The sequence below is a fragment of the Callorhinus ursinus genome, unplaced genomic scaffold, assembly GCF_003265705.2.
Source record: "Callorhinus ursinus isolate GAN/ISIS: 27379988/994484 unplaced genomic scaffold, GSC_fseal_2.0 scaffold21, whole genome shotgun sequence".
Lineage (NCBI taxonomy): Eukaryota > Metazoa > Chordata > Mammalia > Carnivora > Otariidae > Callorhinus > Callorhinus ursinus.
The window spans coordinates 13,442,315-13,460,026 of NW_027397083.1; the positions used below are offsets into that span (position 1 = coordinate 13,442,315).

At 48.0% G+C, this 17,712-nt stretch overlaps 1 protein-coding gene across 10 annotated transcripts in view; it reads right to left on the reverse strand.

Annotated features, from left to right (window-relative positions):
* The window catches only part of PRR5L (proline rich 5 like), a 73,397-nt gene that overhangs the window by 53,642 nt on the left and 2,043 nt on the right, over positions 1-17,712 (reverse strand). For 6 of the 10 annotated variants that reach the window (XM_025879189.2, XM_025879180.2, XM_025879183.2 and 3 more), the window contains exon 2: positions 56-343. In XM_025879189.2, the coding sequence (XP_025734974.1) occupies positions 56-219 (164 nt within the window). In that variant the 5' untranslated portion in view covers positions 220-343. Of the gene's footprint in view, positions 1-55; positions 344-1,853; positions 2,042-3,151; positions 8,760-8,964; positions 9,071-11,035; positions 12,610-17,712 lie in introns of those variants that run through there. The other 4 variants (XM_025879181.2, XM_025879184.2, XM_073904749.1 and 1 more) reach the window with 4 other exon arrangements.

Below are 17,712 nucleotides of genomic sequence, written 5' to 3' on the forward strand. Positions count from 1 at the left end.
CCCCCCCCCCCCCCCCCCCTTTCCCCCCCCCCCCCCCCCCCCCCGCCACCGTTACCTGTTCCAGGCCGAGTTGGAGCTCAGCTGCAGAGCCTGCCGGGCTGCTTGGAATCGGGGCAGATCGCTGAGCACCGGGGAGCTCATGAAGCGCGGCCTGGGCCTGCGGAAGGAGCCCATCTTGTGGAACTCAGTGGGTAGAGTGGGAGCAAAGCCGCGGGTCATAAGTCCAGGTGAGGGGACGCCTTCTCCTCTGGACCAGAAGGTTCCAAGTGCCCCCAGGAAGGGCTTCTCCCAGGGCTGCCCTCCGGCCCTCAGGCTTTCTTAAAACCACAAATTTAGCCAACATCTGAAAAGAGAGGGCAGTGTTTATTGAAAACTCCTGGGTTGAGCAGATCATTTCTTGGAGGAGGTTGGCTGGGATCTTCCAGCCACACTATTTTAAAAAAGACTCCAGGACCCTGCAATAACATCCATACCCTACCGGCTCCCATTCCCACTTTTGACTGTAATGCTGTGCTTACCCCAAGGTGGAAAGGCAGCGACAATGGGCATAGGTTAAGGCAATCCTATAGAAAGGTGATTTCTCAGCTGCACTTCACTGTGGTTCCTATAAATACCAGTCAAAATTTGGGCACTGGCTGGGTTTCTGTACACCCTGCATCGTTGTGCATTAAGATATGGCTTTTTACAAAATGCCTCAAAAAGAACATAGGAGCTCCTTCTCCTGGCACTAAAGACCTTCCATGATCTGCCCTTAGCATGCCAGCCCATGTGTATTGCTCAGTATTTCCCAAAGCATCAATGCCTCTTCACTCAGGCACATCTCCCCATCCCTTACCTGCTGTTCATTCATTCCTTCCATCAGAACATATTTGCTGAGTGTTAATTATTTATTAACCACTGGGAGCTGTGGAGCATCCAAAGATTTCTAAAACATAATCCCTGCCCTCAAAAGGCTCAAGGTCTACTGAGAAGAAAACTTTCTGTGTATTCTAGAACAATAAATATTTTTTTCCTGATTTTATTTTTTGTTTTTTTTTTTAATAAATTTTTAATTCCAGTATAGTTAGCATACGGTGTTAGTTTCAGGTGTACAATATAGTGATTCAACACTTCCACACATCATCCAGGGCTCTTCATGACAAGTGCACTACCTAATCCCCAGTATCTGTTTCCCCCATCCCCCCACCTCCCCTCTGGTCACCATCAGTTTGTTCTCTATACTTAAGAGTCTGTTTCTTGGTTTGCCTCCCTCTCTTTTATTTTTCCTTTGCTCATTTGTTTTGTTTCTTAAGTTCCACATACGAGTGAAATCATATTATTTGTCTTTCTCTGATTGACTTATCTCACTTAGCATAATACACTCTAGCTCCATCCATGTCATTGCAAATGGCAAGTTTTCGTTCTTTTTGATGGCTGAGTAATATTCCCTTGTCTTTAGATACCACATCTTCTTTATCCATTCATCAGTCGATGGGACACTTGGGCTGCTTCCATAATTTGGCTCTTGTAGATAATGCTGCTATAAATATAAACATAGGGGTGCATGTACCCCTCTGAATTAGCGTTTTTGTATTTTTGGAGTAAATATCCAGTAGGGCGATTGCTGGATCATAGGGTGGTTCTATTTTCAAGAAATATTTATTGACTGCACACTATGTACCCATCACTCACCCAGGTACTGGGGATACAGTGGTGGCTCTGGACAACATGGTCACTGCCCTGTGGAGCTTACAACCAGTAGGTGTGGTTCCACGCCATGCTTCGTCCCTCTCCCTAGCTTCTGACTATTTTTACTGCTTCCCTTGCCCAGAATTCCCTTCCTTTTCCTCTCTGCTTATCTAAATCTAACTTACCCTGCAGGGCTGGGTTCAAGGATACTGTCCCCTGAGCAGCTCCCAGGACTTTATGGCTTTGCAGTTAATGACAATGGCTCTGGAGTGAACCCGGGTTCGAGGCTTAACCAGGTCCCTCCCCAGCTGCATGATCTGGGGCACATGGAGTCCAAGAGTCCAAGGTTATTAGCAGTGCCAACCGCACAGGACTGAAGAGAGGAGACACAAAATCATGTGATGTGCCCAGCAGAACGGCACACCCGAAGCTTGCTTTCCACAGCACCTCTGCTCCTGTCATTTCAGTCTTGGACTCCCTCTTTTATTTTCTTAAGATTTATTTATTTGAGGGAGAGAGAGAGAGAGAGAGCAAGAGCACAAGCAGGGGGAGCAGGAGAGGGACCCGACACGGCTCCTATGGGCAAAGGAGTGGGGCTTGGTGACGGGCATCCAGGCAATCCATCGAGAGGGCTTGAGACGTGCCAGACATTGTCTGCAGACTGCGGGCACGCTGACAATGAACTTGCAAAAAAGAAACGACTGGTACTATGTCTTACATTTTTAAAGAAAAGCCGACTTGTGTACCATTTCCCTGTAGTCTTCTGCACCTCCACCTGCTTCTCAGGATGACCCCACGGTGACTAAAATTTATCAATACGTACCACAGAAATCAAAATAGGCCTGCTCCACTTCCAAGTCTCAATGACTACACAAGTGCCCCTGGAATTTGGCAAGATCTTTGCAAATCATCTGACGAGGCAACGAAGAAATAAAACCACAGAGCCCCTTCAAAATCCTTCCACGGGCCGGCTTTGGGATTTCACTTGCCCGGAAAGGTCACACTATTAAAAGAGGATCCATTTCGCGGCCCTTCTTTAAATGGGCCTGCTAAGGGCAATACGTCTGTGCAATTACAGGATATTAACTCCTTTTACGAGGACCTGAGACTTGAGATGATGGAGCTGCCTCCCACTCAGGGGCACTTGAACAGGGAAGCAGAAAGGTGAGCTGAATGGGTCGTCCAGGTATTTACTTCCCGGCTTCCTGCTGAAACCGCCACTTCTCCAGGAGGCTGTGCGACACGGAGGACCACGGGGCTGGCTCCCGTCTCCCCCAACTGCTCAGTCAGCAGCCCCCAGACCTCGCACTCCAGGCCGTGTGCGTGACCAGCAAGGCACATAGGTGGGCAGCCCCATCCACCCGCGGCCCCTTTTAAACAAGGGTAATTTTCAGCCCAAAGAACGATGAGCACAGCCCCCACAACCTTGTCACTGGCTGCACGGTGACACACAACAAGCAGCTGCCTCCAAATCCATTCTCACCTGCAAGACCTGCCACCCTCAGACCCCGACCGGCTGGCAGACCGTCGGAAACGGCCTTTGTTTCCATCATTCCTGCTTCCGGAGGGAGTCAGGAGGCTTCCCCAGAGCACTGCGGAGAGGGGGCCCTGGCAGCGTGGACAGGAGCAGCCTGAAGGGAAAAGCGGGCGCCCCCCATATCCACCCGCTTGCACCGCACTGGCCCCTCAGGCACAGGCTGGTCCTGACCTAACCACGACAAATGAGAAAACGACAAGACCGATGTGGCCCCTGTGTACAGATGACCAGAGTGAAGCCCAGAGGAGCAGAGCAGCTTGTCCAGTGTCTCTGAGGTGGGAGAGCCGGCACTGGCTAGAACTCAGGTTCCCCGACTCCCAATCTAGAAAGTTCCTCAGGCCCCACCTAGGCCATTCTATAACCTCCTTAAAGAGAGGCACCGGCACTTCCTTGTCTCTGTCTCCATATCCTCAAGCCTAAACTCAATGACCAAGACACAGATGAAGGAAGGATGGGAACTCATGAGGGGCCCGCGCCCTGCCTGTCACAGCAGGTGAACTTATGACCCTCACAAAACCCCACTTCAAGACCAAAGTAATCTGCTGGAAGTCACAAAGCCAGGTGGCAGATTATCGACTGGTGTCCAGACTGACCTAACTCTATAGCCTATCCCCACTTTGTCATGCTACCAAACTCAGCCAGGAACCAGAAGCGACCAAGTCAGTCAAGAACACACACTCCTGAGATTTCATATCCAAGTTTAAATGTCATGCCCCTGAGACAGATAAACGGACATAAGGAACTCTACGACCACATCTGACAGGGGCAAGAGGAGCCATGAGAAGGGAAGAAAGGAGAAAGTGTGGGCTGCCTTAGTTAGACACCCCATTCCTCACCAGCTGTGTGACCTTGTGTAAAAGTTACTTGACCTCTCTGAGCCTTGACATCCTTCTGCGTGAAATGAGCATGCTAAGGGTGACTACCTCAGAATTGTAGGGGGATAAAATGAGTACATATTTGTAAAGCACTCAGAGAGGAGAGGCCATGGCAAACAGCAAACAGCTAGATAATTGCTTGTTAAATAAATAAGATAGCTTGTCATTTCTAAATCTCCAAGTAATGACAGCAGTGGAAACAAAGGAACACTTCCCTGTCTCTGGCAACCTTACTGACATCTGGAAAACACTCCGCTCAGAAGGATGCAAGGTCTCCAAGCTGCCATGGCGGTCACAGATTGCTGAGGCCTTGCCCCCTCACACCTCGGGCAACACACTTATTTCCTGACCCTTCACCTCTGTGTGGCCGTCCCTCAGTTTCAGAGTGTTTCCACACATCACCACACTCATAAATCTTACCCTAACCCTGCAAGCTACGTCGAGTAGGGATCCTGTCAGGTCAGGAAACTGAGGCTACGTGATTTGGCCATAGCTGGGAGGCAGTTAGGGCAGGGAACCTAGATCTGGCCCCGAGTCTTCCAACCTCAAGCCTGCACTGCCAGGAAATTCTTCCCTTATATATGTTAAAATATTTTCATTATGCAACGTATGTAGAAAGGAGTTTATACACACACAAATATATCGTAAACAATGATAAACTTCCACCTGCTTAAGAAAGAGGACGTTAGCTTAGAAACCCCGTGTTCCTATTTTTCTGATAATAGCACACCTACTTGTTTATCATAAAAAAAGGTAAACGTGCACATAAATCTATAACACACAAAGTGAAAAAGGCCTCACTATGGACACTTAGTGTCGAGAAGCTTTCTGCCCAGAACTTGCTGAGAGAACGGAAATGTTCTAGATCTGTGCTGTCCAAGGTGGTAGCTGCTAGCCATGTGGCCAGTGAGCACTTCCAACGTGGCTAATGTGGCTGAGGAAGTGAATTTTACTTTAGTGTAATGTTTAATGCCATACACATGTGTCCACACAACATTTGAATAAAAATGGGTAATCTTTCCTTTCCTCTTAAGACATCATGGCTTTCTTCCCATATCCCTGTATACTGATCTACTTTACTATTTTTAAAGGTCTCTTCCGTTTAGGGGATGCCATACTTGATGTAACCAGTCCCCAGTGGATGGGTATTCTCGGAGTTTCCAGTTTTTTGTTCCTGCAAAGAATGAGCATATCCGCCAGTCTTGGGGACTCTGTGCCTCGAACACCCAGCGCCATAATAGCCAGAAATAGCATGGCAGAAAGGGATTTGGGAGGTCTCATGGCCATAGCTCCCAAGGATGAGTGGCCACGATGGCTCTGGAATCAAGCAAGCCCTGGCATCAAGGCGCATTCTGCTGCTCACTGACGGTGACAGGCAGAAAACCTGCTGCCCCAGAGATACACTCACTTCTTAGTCCCCAGAAGCTGTGAATATTACGTTAGATGGCAAATGATGTGATTCCGTTAAGGATCTTGAGAGAGGAAGAGCTCATCCTGGATTTTCCAGGTGGGCCATAAATACCATCACATGTATCCTTATAACACGAACATGAAGATGTCAGCAGCACAAGCAGCAGCTGAAAGGGGAAAGGCATAGACTCTCCCAATGCGCCTCTGGAGGAGGCCCGGCCCGGCGACATCTTGCTTCTGGACTTCTGACCTCCAGAACTACGACAGAACGTGTGGACGCTGTTTTAAGCCACTGAGATTGTGGTAATTTCTTATTGCAGCCATGAGAAATGAATATACTCATGGTGTGGCCTTGGACCACTCTGACTGCACTCTCTACATCGGAAAGAAGGGGGAACAAGAAGAGTTACTTTGGAGAGCTGTGGCGATGAGAAAGATGATCTGTGAAGTGCCTGGCAGGCATCCGGGAACATTAGGGGCTAGACACAGGTGCAGTGAAGGTTCTGAGCAAAGGTGTCAAGAGCCAGGCTGAGTGCCATCACTTACCGTGTGACCTGGCAGGTGACTTGGGATTGGTATGAGGAGTGAGAGATGACTCAGGGAAGGCTTAAAATAGTCCCAGTATACAGTAAGTGCTTGATAAATGCTACCTATGGCTTATTTTTACTACCACCACCACCACTGGGTTAGCCTGCTCAGGCTGTCGTAACCAAAGACCACAGACTGCATGACATAAACAACAGAAACAAATTTCCTCATAGTTCTGGAAGCTAGAAGCTCAAGATCAAGGTGTTGTCAGGGCTGGTTTCTCCTGAGACCCCTCTCCTTGGCTTATAGATCACCACCTTCCACTGTGTCCTCACATGGCCCTCCCTCTATGTACGTTCATCTCTCTCTGTGTGTCCAAATTTCCTCTTTGTATAAGGACACCAATCAGACTGGATTAGGGCCCACCAAACAGGTTCACTTTATTACCTCGTTATTTTTATTTCTCTATTTTTTAAGATTTTATTTATTTGACAGAGAGATAGAGCCAGAGAGCACAAGTGAGTGGGGGGGGGGTGGAATGGCAGAGGGAGAGGAAGAAGCAGGCTCCCCACTGAGCAGGGAGCCGGATGCAGGACTCGATTCCAGGACCCCAGGACCATGACCTGAGCTGAAGGCAGAGGCTTAACCGACTGAGCCACCCAGGTGCCCCTCATCACGTCTTTAAAGGCCCAACCTCCAAATGCAGTCACATTCAAAGATACCGGGACCTAGGTTCTGAACATATGAAGCTGGGGGGCACACAATTCAGCCACCACCACCACCATCATCATCACCATGAAAAGTTCCTTGCCCAATGTCTCAGAGTTAAAGAAACCAGTGTTTTGGTAGATGTTCTCCTGTGAAGGAGCAATGCAGTTAACATTTAGAGACATGTGCTTCTAAAATGATTTAAATAGTTAAATTGTGGGTGCTTAAGTTATCTGGAAAGCTGGGATCCTGGACACATGAAGGGCTGTGGTGGTTCCAGGGTTACTGGGTATCCTCCCCAGCCTTGCTCCCCTAGCTCACTGCACAGGCATTTCTTTGAAAACCTCCACACACAGGATCCAAGGTCAGTTTCTTGGAGGAAAAAAAACGTGGCGTCTCGCGTTCTCCTCCCAGCGGCCAGGGCCAGCGCCCGGGAAGGGGGGCACAGGCCTGCAGGCCGGTCCAGCGGGCTGAAGAAGGTAGTGCACTTAGTGGGAAATGCAAATCAATTCCACTCAGGCTCCAACCCTGAACTCCGAAAGGGGAAGTAGAACCATGGCACAACTTAAAATAAAGAAGTGAGTGGCTTATAATGACTCTGAGGCTTCCAGGAAAAAGCCATTCTGAGGGTAAATAACAAAGAAGTCAAAGAAAACTGAGAAAACACAGTCGGGTGTGACCGTCCAGAAAACGAGGAGAGGCCAGTTCCCAGGGAAACCGGAGAGACCATAGAGACGGCCCAATTTACACATCCCCCTCAGGAGCTCCTGCAGTCAGGAGGCCCCCAGTGCAGCTCCTTCCCTGGGACCTGAACACAGAGACGAAGGGCCAGTGTCCTTCAACACCGTCGGGATTTGACCCGTCTGCTCAGGTAGCAACCAGAGTCATCTTGATGACAACGCCCGTGAGGAGTGACAGCGCCACTTACCGAGGGCCCGCCGTGACACACGCACTTGACATAGTCTCTCAGTATTTGGGGGTCTTGGCCAAAACCTTTAATAGATTCGGACAAGAAGTATCAGAGTGCATCACATCTTGGGGATGCGTGTATGTTACACGTGCGCTCGTGTACACGGAGTCTAAACGAATTGCCTATTTCACACTGTAGGTCAGTCAAAATGTTTGAAAGCCTCCATGTGCTGTTACCATCCCCACCTTACAGAGGAGGAAATGGATGTGCCCAATGTTTAACTAGTCTAAGGTCATAGAGCTCGTGACAAGAACCCCACAGCCCGGGGCCCTTGGCGCCCATGTCACTTTGTTGCTTCCATGCCGTCAAAGACTTCCCACAGCTCTCAGAATAAATCCCCAAACCCCATCCTCACACCCTCACCTCCTTCTTACCACCCTGTACCCCAGCTCATTGGTCTTCCTTCATTTCCTCCAGCACTACCTGTTCTTCCCTGCCTCAGGACCTTCGCATATACTATGTCCTCTATGTGAAATATTCCCATCCACTTCTCCAGGTTCAAACCCACAGACCCTTTATCACCCGTCTTTCACTTGCTCAGAGACCTCTCTTTCCCCTCACTCCTGATTAGGTCACATGACCCCATAGAACACTCTCCTTACCCCTTTGTTGTCCTGTCACCCAAAAAATGCCTACGGAATTATTGTTTTTGTGAGGTCCGTAAAGGCAAGGACTATGTCTATCTTGTTCCCAGGTGCTTAGTACAGTGCAGGAATTCTGTAGGCACTTGAGGAAGGAGCAAATGAACCAGCCATGTGAGAAGCACTACTTCCAGGAGACAAGGGAACTGTGCATACCTGTCAGCTGAGAATACCAGCACCCCAAATTACACAGGGCTTTACCACATGAAATAACCTGGTATTGAAATCTAAGAAATCTGGATTCGAATCCAACCTCTACAATTGATTAGTGGGGTGACCCGAGTAAACGACTCAAAGTTTCCTCATCTTCAGGGGCGCCAGGCTGGCTCAGTCAGTTAAGAATCCGCCTTCGGCTCAGGTCATGATCCCAGGGTCCTGGGATTGAGCCCCGCATCAGGCTCCACCTCGGGAAGCCTGTTTCTCCCTCTCCCTCTGCCCCTCCCCCCAGCTTGTGTGCTCACTCTCTCTCATATATAAATGAATAAAATCTTAAAAAAAAAAAAAACAAAGCTTCCTCAGCTTCTAAAGAGTGGCATATGCATCTCCATGAGATTACCGAGATCTTAGCTTTGGCCCATCCAAAGGGCCCCCCAAATTACAGCTCACGTCAATATTTTCATAACTCACTGTGTTCTTCACAAAACCGTCGCAGGTTCCAAGAGATCACCTATGACCAGGGTTAGGGGCGGCAGGTACTCTCACACATCACTGGAAGCAGAGCAGTGTGGGGCAGCTGCTAGGAACAGAAATTTGACAAGTTCTGCCGCAGGGACAAGGGCTGTGCTCTCTGACCTAGCAATTCTACTTCCAGAAATTCTACTCTAGGCATGTCAAGGGACTTACATAACCAGGGTTTTCACCACCGCCTTCTTTACGACAGCAGCTGATTGGAAATAACCTAGATGCCCAGCGACAGAGGACTGGCTATGGAAACTTGGGTGTCCCACATGCTAGAATCCTATGCAGCTCCAAGAACGAACGGGAAAACTCTTAGGTACTGACTGGCGCGCCCTCCCATCCAAATGAAAGTGTGGTAAACATGGAATCATGTGTGTATTATGCTACCATCTAAGTAAAAGAAGATGAAAAGAGCATGTACATGTTCCGTTGCACTGCATAAAGTACCTCTGGAAGGACAAACCAGAAATTGAGAACACCTGTTTTCCCCAAGGAAAAGGGCTGAGTGACAGGGACACAGTAGGGAAGACTTTTCTCTGCAAACTTGTTTGCACCTTTGAATCTTGAAACATGAAAATGTACGACATTCAAATAAGTAAGTAAAAACAACAGTGAGGCCTCCCTCACCCCCACAAAAGAAAGACAAAAAACATAAAGGTTATTGATTTGTTCAAAGTCACTCAGCTGCTTGGAAGAAGTGAGGTTTCGAACTTGGCTTCTGATCCCAAACAAGTGATCAATTATAGTTCATCCATTCATTCATTCATTTGACACAAATTTATTTCTTCAGCACTTATTCTACAAGAGGAGCTGCCTTGTACAGGGGCACACAAGTCAGAAAAACAAACCCTGGGGGAAAAAAAGAAAACGAAAGGAAGACCAATTTCTTTCCCTTTTTGCACCACACGTCGAATACTTGCCATACTTTGTGGAACCTCACAAAGAGCAGGCAGGACCTGCCCGGGCTATAGGAGGCAGTCACTCCTTAATCCAATCTGGTTTTTGCCACCTCAGAACACAAGCTCAGTTTTGCCAGATCCGAATTTTCCAAGAGATGCCAAAAATCCAGGTTTTTTCAAATGTGAAATCATGCAATTTATAAGCGTTGGCCACGAATTCACCAAGCTGACTCGCACTTTAGGAGCCTAACGTAGAAGTTTGGGACCTTTCTTTTATCCCATCACAGCTAGGATCACCAACCTTCTCTCACTGTTCCCTGGGGCCTCCATCAAGGGTGACGTAAGCCCCCACAAACCAGCCACTGTGGGCTTGGGCAAGTCACTCCCCTTCCTGAGGTCTGTTGGCTTATCAGTTGATGAAGAGTCCTGCCTAGCTGGTGGCCATGAGCCCCTCAGCATCGCCAGCTCTCCGTTCAGCCCCTACCCTGACTGCCCTACAGACCTGAGCACCTCTGAGAGAGGAGGCAGCAGATGACTCCCAACATCGCACAAACCCAGAACTAGCCGCCACCTACCACATCATCTAGCTGACCAGCCTCTTAACTATCCGTTATCTTATCTCGGTCCTACCCCATCACTGATTCTGCACTGGAACCGCGAGCTCCCCTTTGTATTACAGACCCACGCACGCACACTCTTCCAATGGGACAAGCCAGCTGCATGTGGGGGATCTCGAAAAGAAACCCACAGCAAACAGGACACACCAAACCGACCCAGGAAACTAGATCTGACCCATACACACCCCACCCCAGCCCACTAGATGGAAACCAAGCCAGAAGTGGGTATTCAAGAGTGCCGAGACCATTCTGCAAATCCCCTACCATGACTATTTTACCCTATTTATCACTGAAAAGGATACACTAGCTTCCATCAGGGGCCGGCCAAGATAATCAGGATGGTGCCATGCCTCTGTTTGCATCTAGCATCTCAGGTCATCTCCACTCGAAACTAACAAGGCAGGTTTAATCTTCCCATGTTGCCGATGAAGAAACTGACGGACGGGGATTAACTTATCCAAAGCCAGAAGATTAGTTAAGAGGGACCTGAGCAACAGACCCTACCTGATTCCAGGGCCTGAGCTCCTAACCGCTATGGTTTAAGCAACACTCATGTCTGCCACATGCAGAGGCGAGAGGTGACCACCACCCGTGGCTTCCCTTCATGCACACCATCGACAGCTTCTTGCCTGGCCCGGGCAGCAAGCACACTCTCTCACAGGAAGGAACTAGAATATACTCTAGTACGGGTTGTCTTGCCTGATCTTGTCTAGAATACAGTGACGGGAGGAATCCAGCTTGTGAGGTCATCACGTTTGTTTACTTGTTCACTGACAAGCCCCAATGGCATGTAAGTTCCTCAAAGTCTGAGACCTGACCTGTCTCGTCCCCTGCCGTGTCCTGCTGTGAGCACGGTGCTGGGCACGTACGAGGTAAACATCTCTGAATGATGGAATGACGCGTGGACTTCCAGGCCACCGGCAGAGCAACCTTCCCGTTACTGTGGGACCAGAAAAATTCTCCCCGGATGACCGAACTGGGATCCGTGCGCCTAAGTATGACTGTCCACGGAAACGTGGACCGTGGCCGTGTGGACCGTGGCCGTGTGGACCGGGAATCCTGGGTCTGTGTGCAGGTGTGTGGAGCCTACAGATGGGGCCCAGGAGAGATGCCTGCTGCAGAGCCACGCCTTTGTTTTGATTAAGGACCAAACTTCGCAACTCTTCAGAGACAAAAGCCAGCCGAGGGATAGACACTGCCACAGACAGGAAAATGTGAAGGGTCAAGTTCGGACTATGGAGAAGGCTCCGCAGGAAGAACGAGAGAACTTTCTCAGCGCTCCACTGGAAACCGAAGCGGACAGAAGAGTCTCGAGAATGTGAGTTTAGGCAACAGTAAATATTAGCGCAAACAGGATGCAAGCTCAAGTGCTTATCTCCGCTTAGCCAGGCTTTCTCAATGCCCAGAGGACTCAAAGCACTGACGATTCGGATCCAGCTAGCAGTCATTATTTCATCAGACCATCGCCCTTACCCTGGCCTGCCAACCACTGTATAATCACCAGAAAAAAATCCCCTCCTTTCGTACAAGTCAAGCAAAACTGTGGGGAATAACCACACATCTTATTTACTCATCTGTGAGCCCCACTTGAAGGATCGAGTTGCTTGGAGTGCAAATTGTGAGGGTGTGGCCCATAAATGCCATCCAGAGTGGTTCTGCGGGGCCTACAAGATGATAAACCGGAACGTCTAGACAGAAGCGGTCACTGAGGCTGACCATTACGTGAGCAATTACACTCCTGACATGTACCATCTAAAACCCTGGTGGGTGACACAGCGGTCCAAAGCTACTGTCTGGCAGGCAGTAAGAATTTTCAGTGTGGGGAAATGTGCTCCAGATTAACTTGTGCTATTTGTTAAAAATGAGCTTCACGCTCCCACTGCAAGAACAGGGTGACATGCTTTTTCATGAGAAAATGGAATCAAGGGAAAGGAAACTTCTCTCCGTGTCCTGTAGCCAAGTGTAGGGAGCACTGAATAGAGACTCAGGAAATTAAAGAGGCTCCTGGGATCTTATCACTTCACAGAGGTCATGGGGTCACTTCAAGTTCATTCAACAACCAAATGTTAAGAGGTCCAGCATGTGCCAGGATCTGAGAAGAGGAAGCATAGAGGGTAAATGAAAACCTCCACACACAGGATCCAAATATTTCGTGAGCACCTACTAACCTGAACACAAAGATGAGCCAAATGTAGTCCTACCAGTAGCAAAAAAACAAGAAGAGAGAGAGAGAAGAAGAATTTGATCGTGATTAAAGACAAAGACAAGAAGGCCTGAAGCCGGGATGGCAAACTCGATTCTCATCGGGGCCAAGGCAGGGAACACCATGGTGTTAAAGAATCCAGTCTTTTTGTTATTCCTTTTTTTTTTCCTTTAAAGCTGGAAACCTGAAGTCTAGATATCAAGTCTCCTAATTTTTATATTTTAAACAGCGGTGGACCAATCCTATTATTTTGTAGTTAGGAAAACTGAGGCCCCAAGCAACGGAGCAACTTGCCCACGGTCATACAGCTCGCCTGCGGCAGAGCTGAGATCAGATTCCAGATCTCAATTCCCTGACCCGTGTTGTCTCCAAGATGCCTGTTAGGACCAGCGCAGGGACTCTTTCAACAGCTCCCCTCTCTGCAAAGCTGATACCAACACCTTTTGGGGTGTCTTGAAAGTAATCGATTGTCCTGTTGGTCAAGAATTTTTTAAAACTTTTCTCAGGACACTGCAAAGGATTACTTTGTTTGCCCCCCAATTTGGCCTCCAGATACTTTACAGTGAAAGGGGTCACACATCTCCACAGTGGGGGACCCGGCAGCTGGCACACTGCAGCAGAATTCCCTGAAATGACGGCGCCAGTTGACGTGGTGTCCCCCGAAGACATCTGGGGAACGACAGTGAACTAGTTCCAAAGGAGCATGTGGAATGAGACAGCAAGCGTTGATGGGTTTCCACTGAGGATTTATGCAGCTGAGGTCACGAGCAGGTTGTAACAGGGTCTGAGGCAGCTCAATTCAGAATAATACACACACACCCACCACACACACACATACACACACACACACACACACACACACACCCCAGCTCGGGCTGGATTCCTGCCCCCAGTCCTTGTAATAATACACACACACACACACACACACACACCACACAGCCCGGGCTGGATTCCTGCCCCCAGTCCTTGTAATAATACACACACGCACACGCGTGCGCGCACACGCGCGCGCACACACACACACACACACACACACACACCACAGCCCGGGCTGGATTCCTGCCCCCAGTCCTTGTAATAATACACACATACACACACACACACACACGCGCGCGCGCGCGCACACACATGCACGCATGCACACACACGCACGCACGCACACACACACACACACACACACACCCCACAGCCCGGGCTGGATTCCTGCCCCCAGTCCTTGGGAGGAAGACAAAAACAAATGTTCCTTTCAGGTATCCTACCAGGCTCAGCTCAAGTGGACATATACTCTAGTTCCTGAACGAGGGAGCCCAAAGTGGTCCCTTAATCCAAGTATTTGCTAAAAACCTAAAAACCTAACTGTTGTCACAGATGCCTTCAACAAAACACAGAACTCAGCCCGGGTCAGAAAGAACCAGCCAAGCCAGAGAAAGTCCTGTAACAGGGAAGGAGGAGCGAGAAACTGGGGGTGCTGCTGGCATTCGGCAACCAGCTAAGGCGAAACCAGGACGCTGATGAATGCATTACAAAACTCATATATTTGTACCCCAAAATTGAGGAGAAGGAAAGGAGAATGAGAGCCCAGAGAGGTAAATACATGCTTGTAGGTAGCATATAATTATATGCAAGAAAAATTGTACAAACACGCATGATGGGTTCTTTGGGCAGTGGAAGGGGTAAATGCTGACCATATTTTCTCATGGGCCACGGTCAAAAAAAGGAGAGGGGCCCCTGGGTGGCTCAGTCGTTAAGCGTCTGCCTTCGGCTCAGGTCATGATCCTAGGGTCCTGGGATCGAGGCCCGCATCGGGCTCCCTGCTCTGCGGGAAGCCTGCTTCTCCCTCTCCCACTCCCCCTGCTTGTGTTCCCTCTCTCACTGTGTCTCTCTCTGTCAGATAAATAAATAAAATCTTAAAAAAAAAAAAGAAGAAGGAGAGAATTTTTGGTGAGTTCTACCACTCTCTGAAACTCTCTGGGCACAGGTCATCCGTCGGCACACCAGGGCCCGGACGAGGACCGGGCGAGTGAGGCACCATCTCTCAGGGTCACGCCCTCCGTGGTTACACCCTCGATGCCGCTGAAGCACAGGGTAAAGATGGCTGATTTTCATTATAGGCCTAGCCTTTTACGACAGAGGTGAAGGAGCACGTCATACTCCATCCAGAAAGCTTCACACGGGTGTCCCTAAATTTCCGACAAAGAACTCAGTTCACCGGCTTGCTTTCTAGAGGCTGACAGAGCCGGATGTACCTGGCTGGGAACTTCTGCTTTGCAATGAAGCCAGTATATAATAACATGATTTATTATCCTGCTAGAGAAATGTAGTATTTTTAAAAGGTGGGGAGGAGGAGAACACCCGCTACACATTTAAAGAATATAAAAAAGCCTCCCAAATCCCAGAATATGTTAGAACTAGAACTATCATGGATTAAAAAAAAAAGTCAGCTTAAATTTAATAGACCGTTTAAATTCCTAGTTGATGGTAATTAGAGAGCAAGCAACATTTCTTTAAACTCTGCTAGACAGAACTTAATCCAATTTAGGTAATCACTAACCTTTGCTGTTTTTTTTTCCCCTCCTTCTCTCTCCTCTAAATGAAATCCAAGGATTGATCTACAACGGCCATAAACTGGCAAAGCATAAGAAAAGAATATTTTAAAGAGAGATTGGGTGACTATTACCACTAAAGGCCAAGTCCAGTTAAAATGGAAACAGGTCTCAGGAGCTCCCTAATTTATATTGCCTATAAACTGGGGATTCTAACCAGGCAGCATCACAACAGAAGGTATGCTGAGGAGGGTGGGGGTCCTTCCTTCCCCGCTGTCCCGGTCTGGGCACCCCGTGTGGCTTCCCAATTGCCAGGTCTTGCTTTCCAGTATGACACCCATCCCCTGCCAGACCAAGGCTGGTAATTCTCTATACTCAAAGTATCTGCAGGGCCTCTCTCCCTCTTCCATGAATTATCCAGACGGTCCCTTCAGCTCATCCATTGCTCACCTACCTCCTATCCCCTCATTTTTGGAGCTCCCACACTGCTCGGGTACCCACTTCTGATCCAGAAACTTCCATGTGAACCACCAGGACTCTGTTGAGTACTTGGCACCCTGGATTCTTTACGGAAGGCCTTCAAGGGTAGATATCAAAACATACTGGAAAGCACCAGGCGCTTAAGTTAATGGCTGTTCCGTCAGGAAAGGAATTAACCTCTCTTAGCTTCTGTTTTTACATCTTAAAATAAGGAAAAGAATATTCACCTGCTCAGGTGGTGAGAGGCTCAAATGACATCACCATGGCTGCACCTGGCTCATAAGAGCTGCCCAAGAAATACGTTGGCTTGTTTGTTTTAACCGTACAAGTTTCAAAGTAAACCTTGGATCCCCAGTTGCTGAGAAAAATGTTCATTAACTCAAGTTCACCTCTGATGTCTCATCATCGCTTTGCATCATTTACACTCCCAACCTCCTTCCTGGCTCCAAAGTGGAATCTTCCCTTGCCTTCTGCTTATCAGGATATCACTCTCTCTGTTCCCAAATTCCTAAGCCAGCACAAAATCCCCAAAATACTGTATTCTCAACCTTCAGCAATTGAGATATGCACACTGACTTTTTAACAAATGATAGGTCTGGAAGCATTACTTTTAATATTTGCATACAGAGGCAGCTCTAGGGAACAAACTTCTTTTTTTTTTTTTTTTTTTTATTTATTTGAGAGAGAGAGAATGAGAGATAGAGAGCACGAGAGGGAAGAGGGTCAGAGGGTCAGAGGGAGAAGCAGACTCCCCGCTGAGCAGGGAGCCCGATGCGGGACTCGATCCCAGGACTCCAGGATCATGACCTGAGGCGAAGGCAGTCGCCCAAACAACTGAGCCACCCAGGCGCCCGGGAACAAACTTCTAATGACGAACATTAAACCGAGTAGGGATCTCTCAGAGGGGCTCACACCCTACTTCTCAAATCAATTCTGTATTGGCCTAGCTCTGCAAAAACCATTAGAAGGAAAAAGGCTGCAATTCAAGAAAGATTTCAATATACTTGACCTTGTACAAGGGCTCTACAAAAGGAATGACCACAGGAAGTTATGAGGGTAGAAAAATAATTAAGAAATCCATAAAGTCCTAATAATTCCATTTTCCACAGATAAGTGGCTTAAATCTTGCACATACACTGTCAGTGAGCAAACTGAAGATGCTGACATTTAGGTCTGGACTACCAGCATGAAATTTTCAGGTACCAGAGTAACAGTTTTCTAAATACAAGATTAGGATTCTTTTCCTTCAATAATTGAGCCATTCTGTGGTACTATGTGACATAGAGAAAAAATAAGAAAGAAGAAGTCACCAAGTTACTCAACTATAAGCCGATCTAGTCATCAACTGAGGAACAACAAACTGAAAGGAAAGATCCCCAGTACCAGCTCCCACTAGAGGCCTGGAGTAACAGACCTAGCCCCATCTGCGCTTTACCCTATGTGTGTGACTTGGGACAAACCACTTAAATAGTTTGTCCAAAGCCTCAGTGGGCTCATCATTATAGTGATGGGGATATAACAGTACCTACCTCATCACTGTTTTGGTGCAGATTATATAGTATTATCAATGTCTCTTAGGGCAAAGTTTAAGACATAATAAGAACTCAAGAACTGTTTGTCCCCCTTCCTCCTTTTCTAAATAAAGGGAACATTTTTATAATGTTCAAATAACAATCATTATTGAAATCTCACCCCCTGAAGTAAATATCCAGGAGCCTCAGGATCTGAAAGAAATGAGGTCTCCTCATTTAGAAACAAGGGAGTCTAAACCAAGCCCTAGAGAAATAAGCCAGTTGGACTACTAGCTCATTTCTAACGTCTTTCTTTTTTACCCTGTTCATGGTTCTGGCTGTTAGAGGCATCAATAAGATACGGAAAGGACAATGGTTGGGTTTGGAAAAACAGAAAACATTTTGTGGACTGATCAAGCATGGTTTCCTTTATCTGCTGGTTGC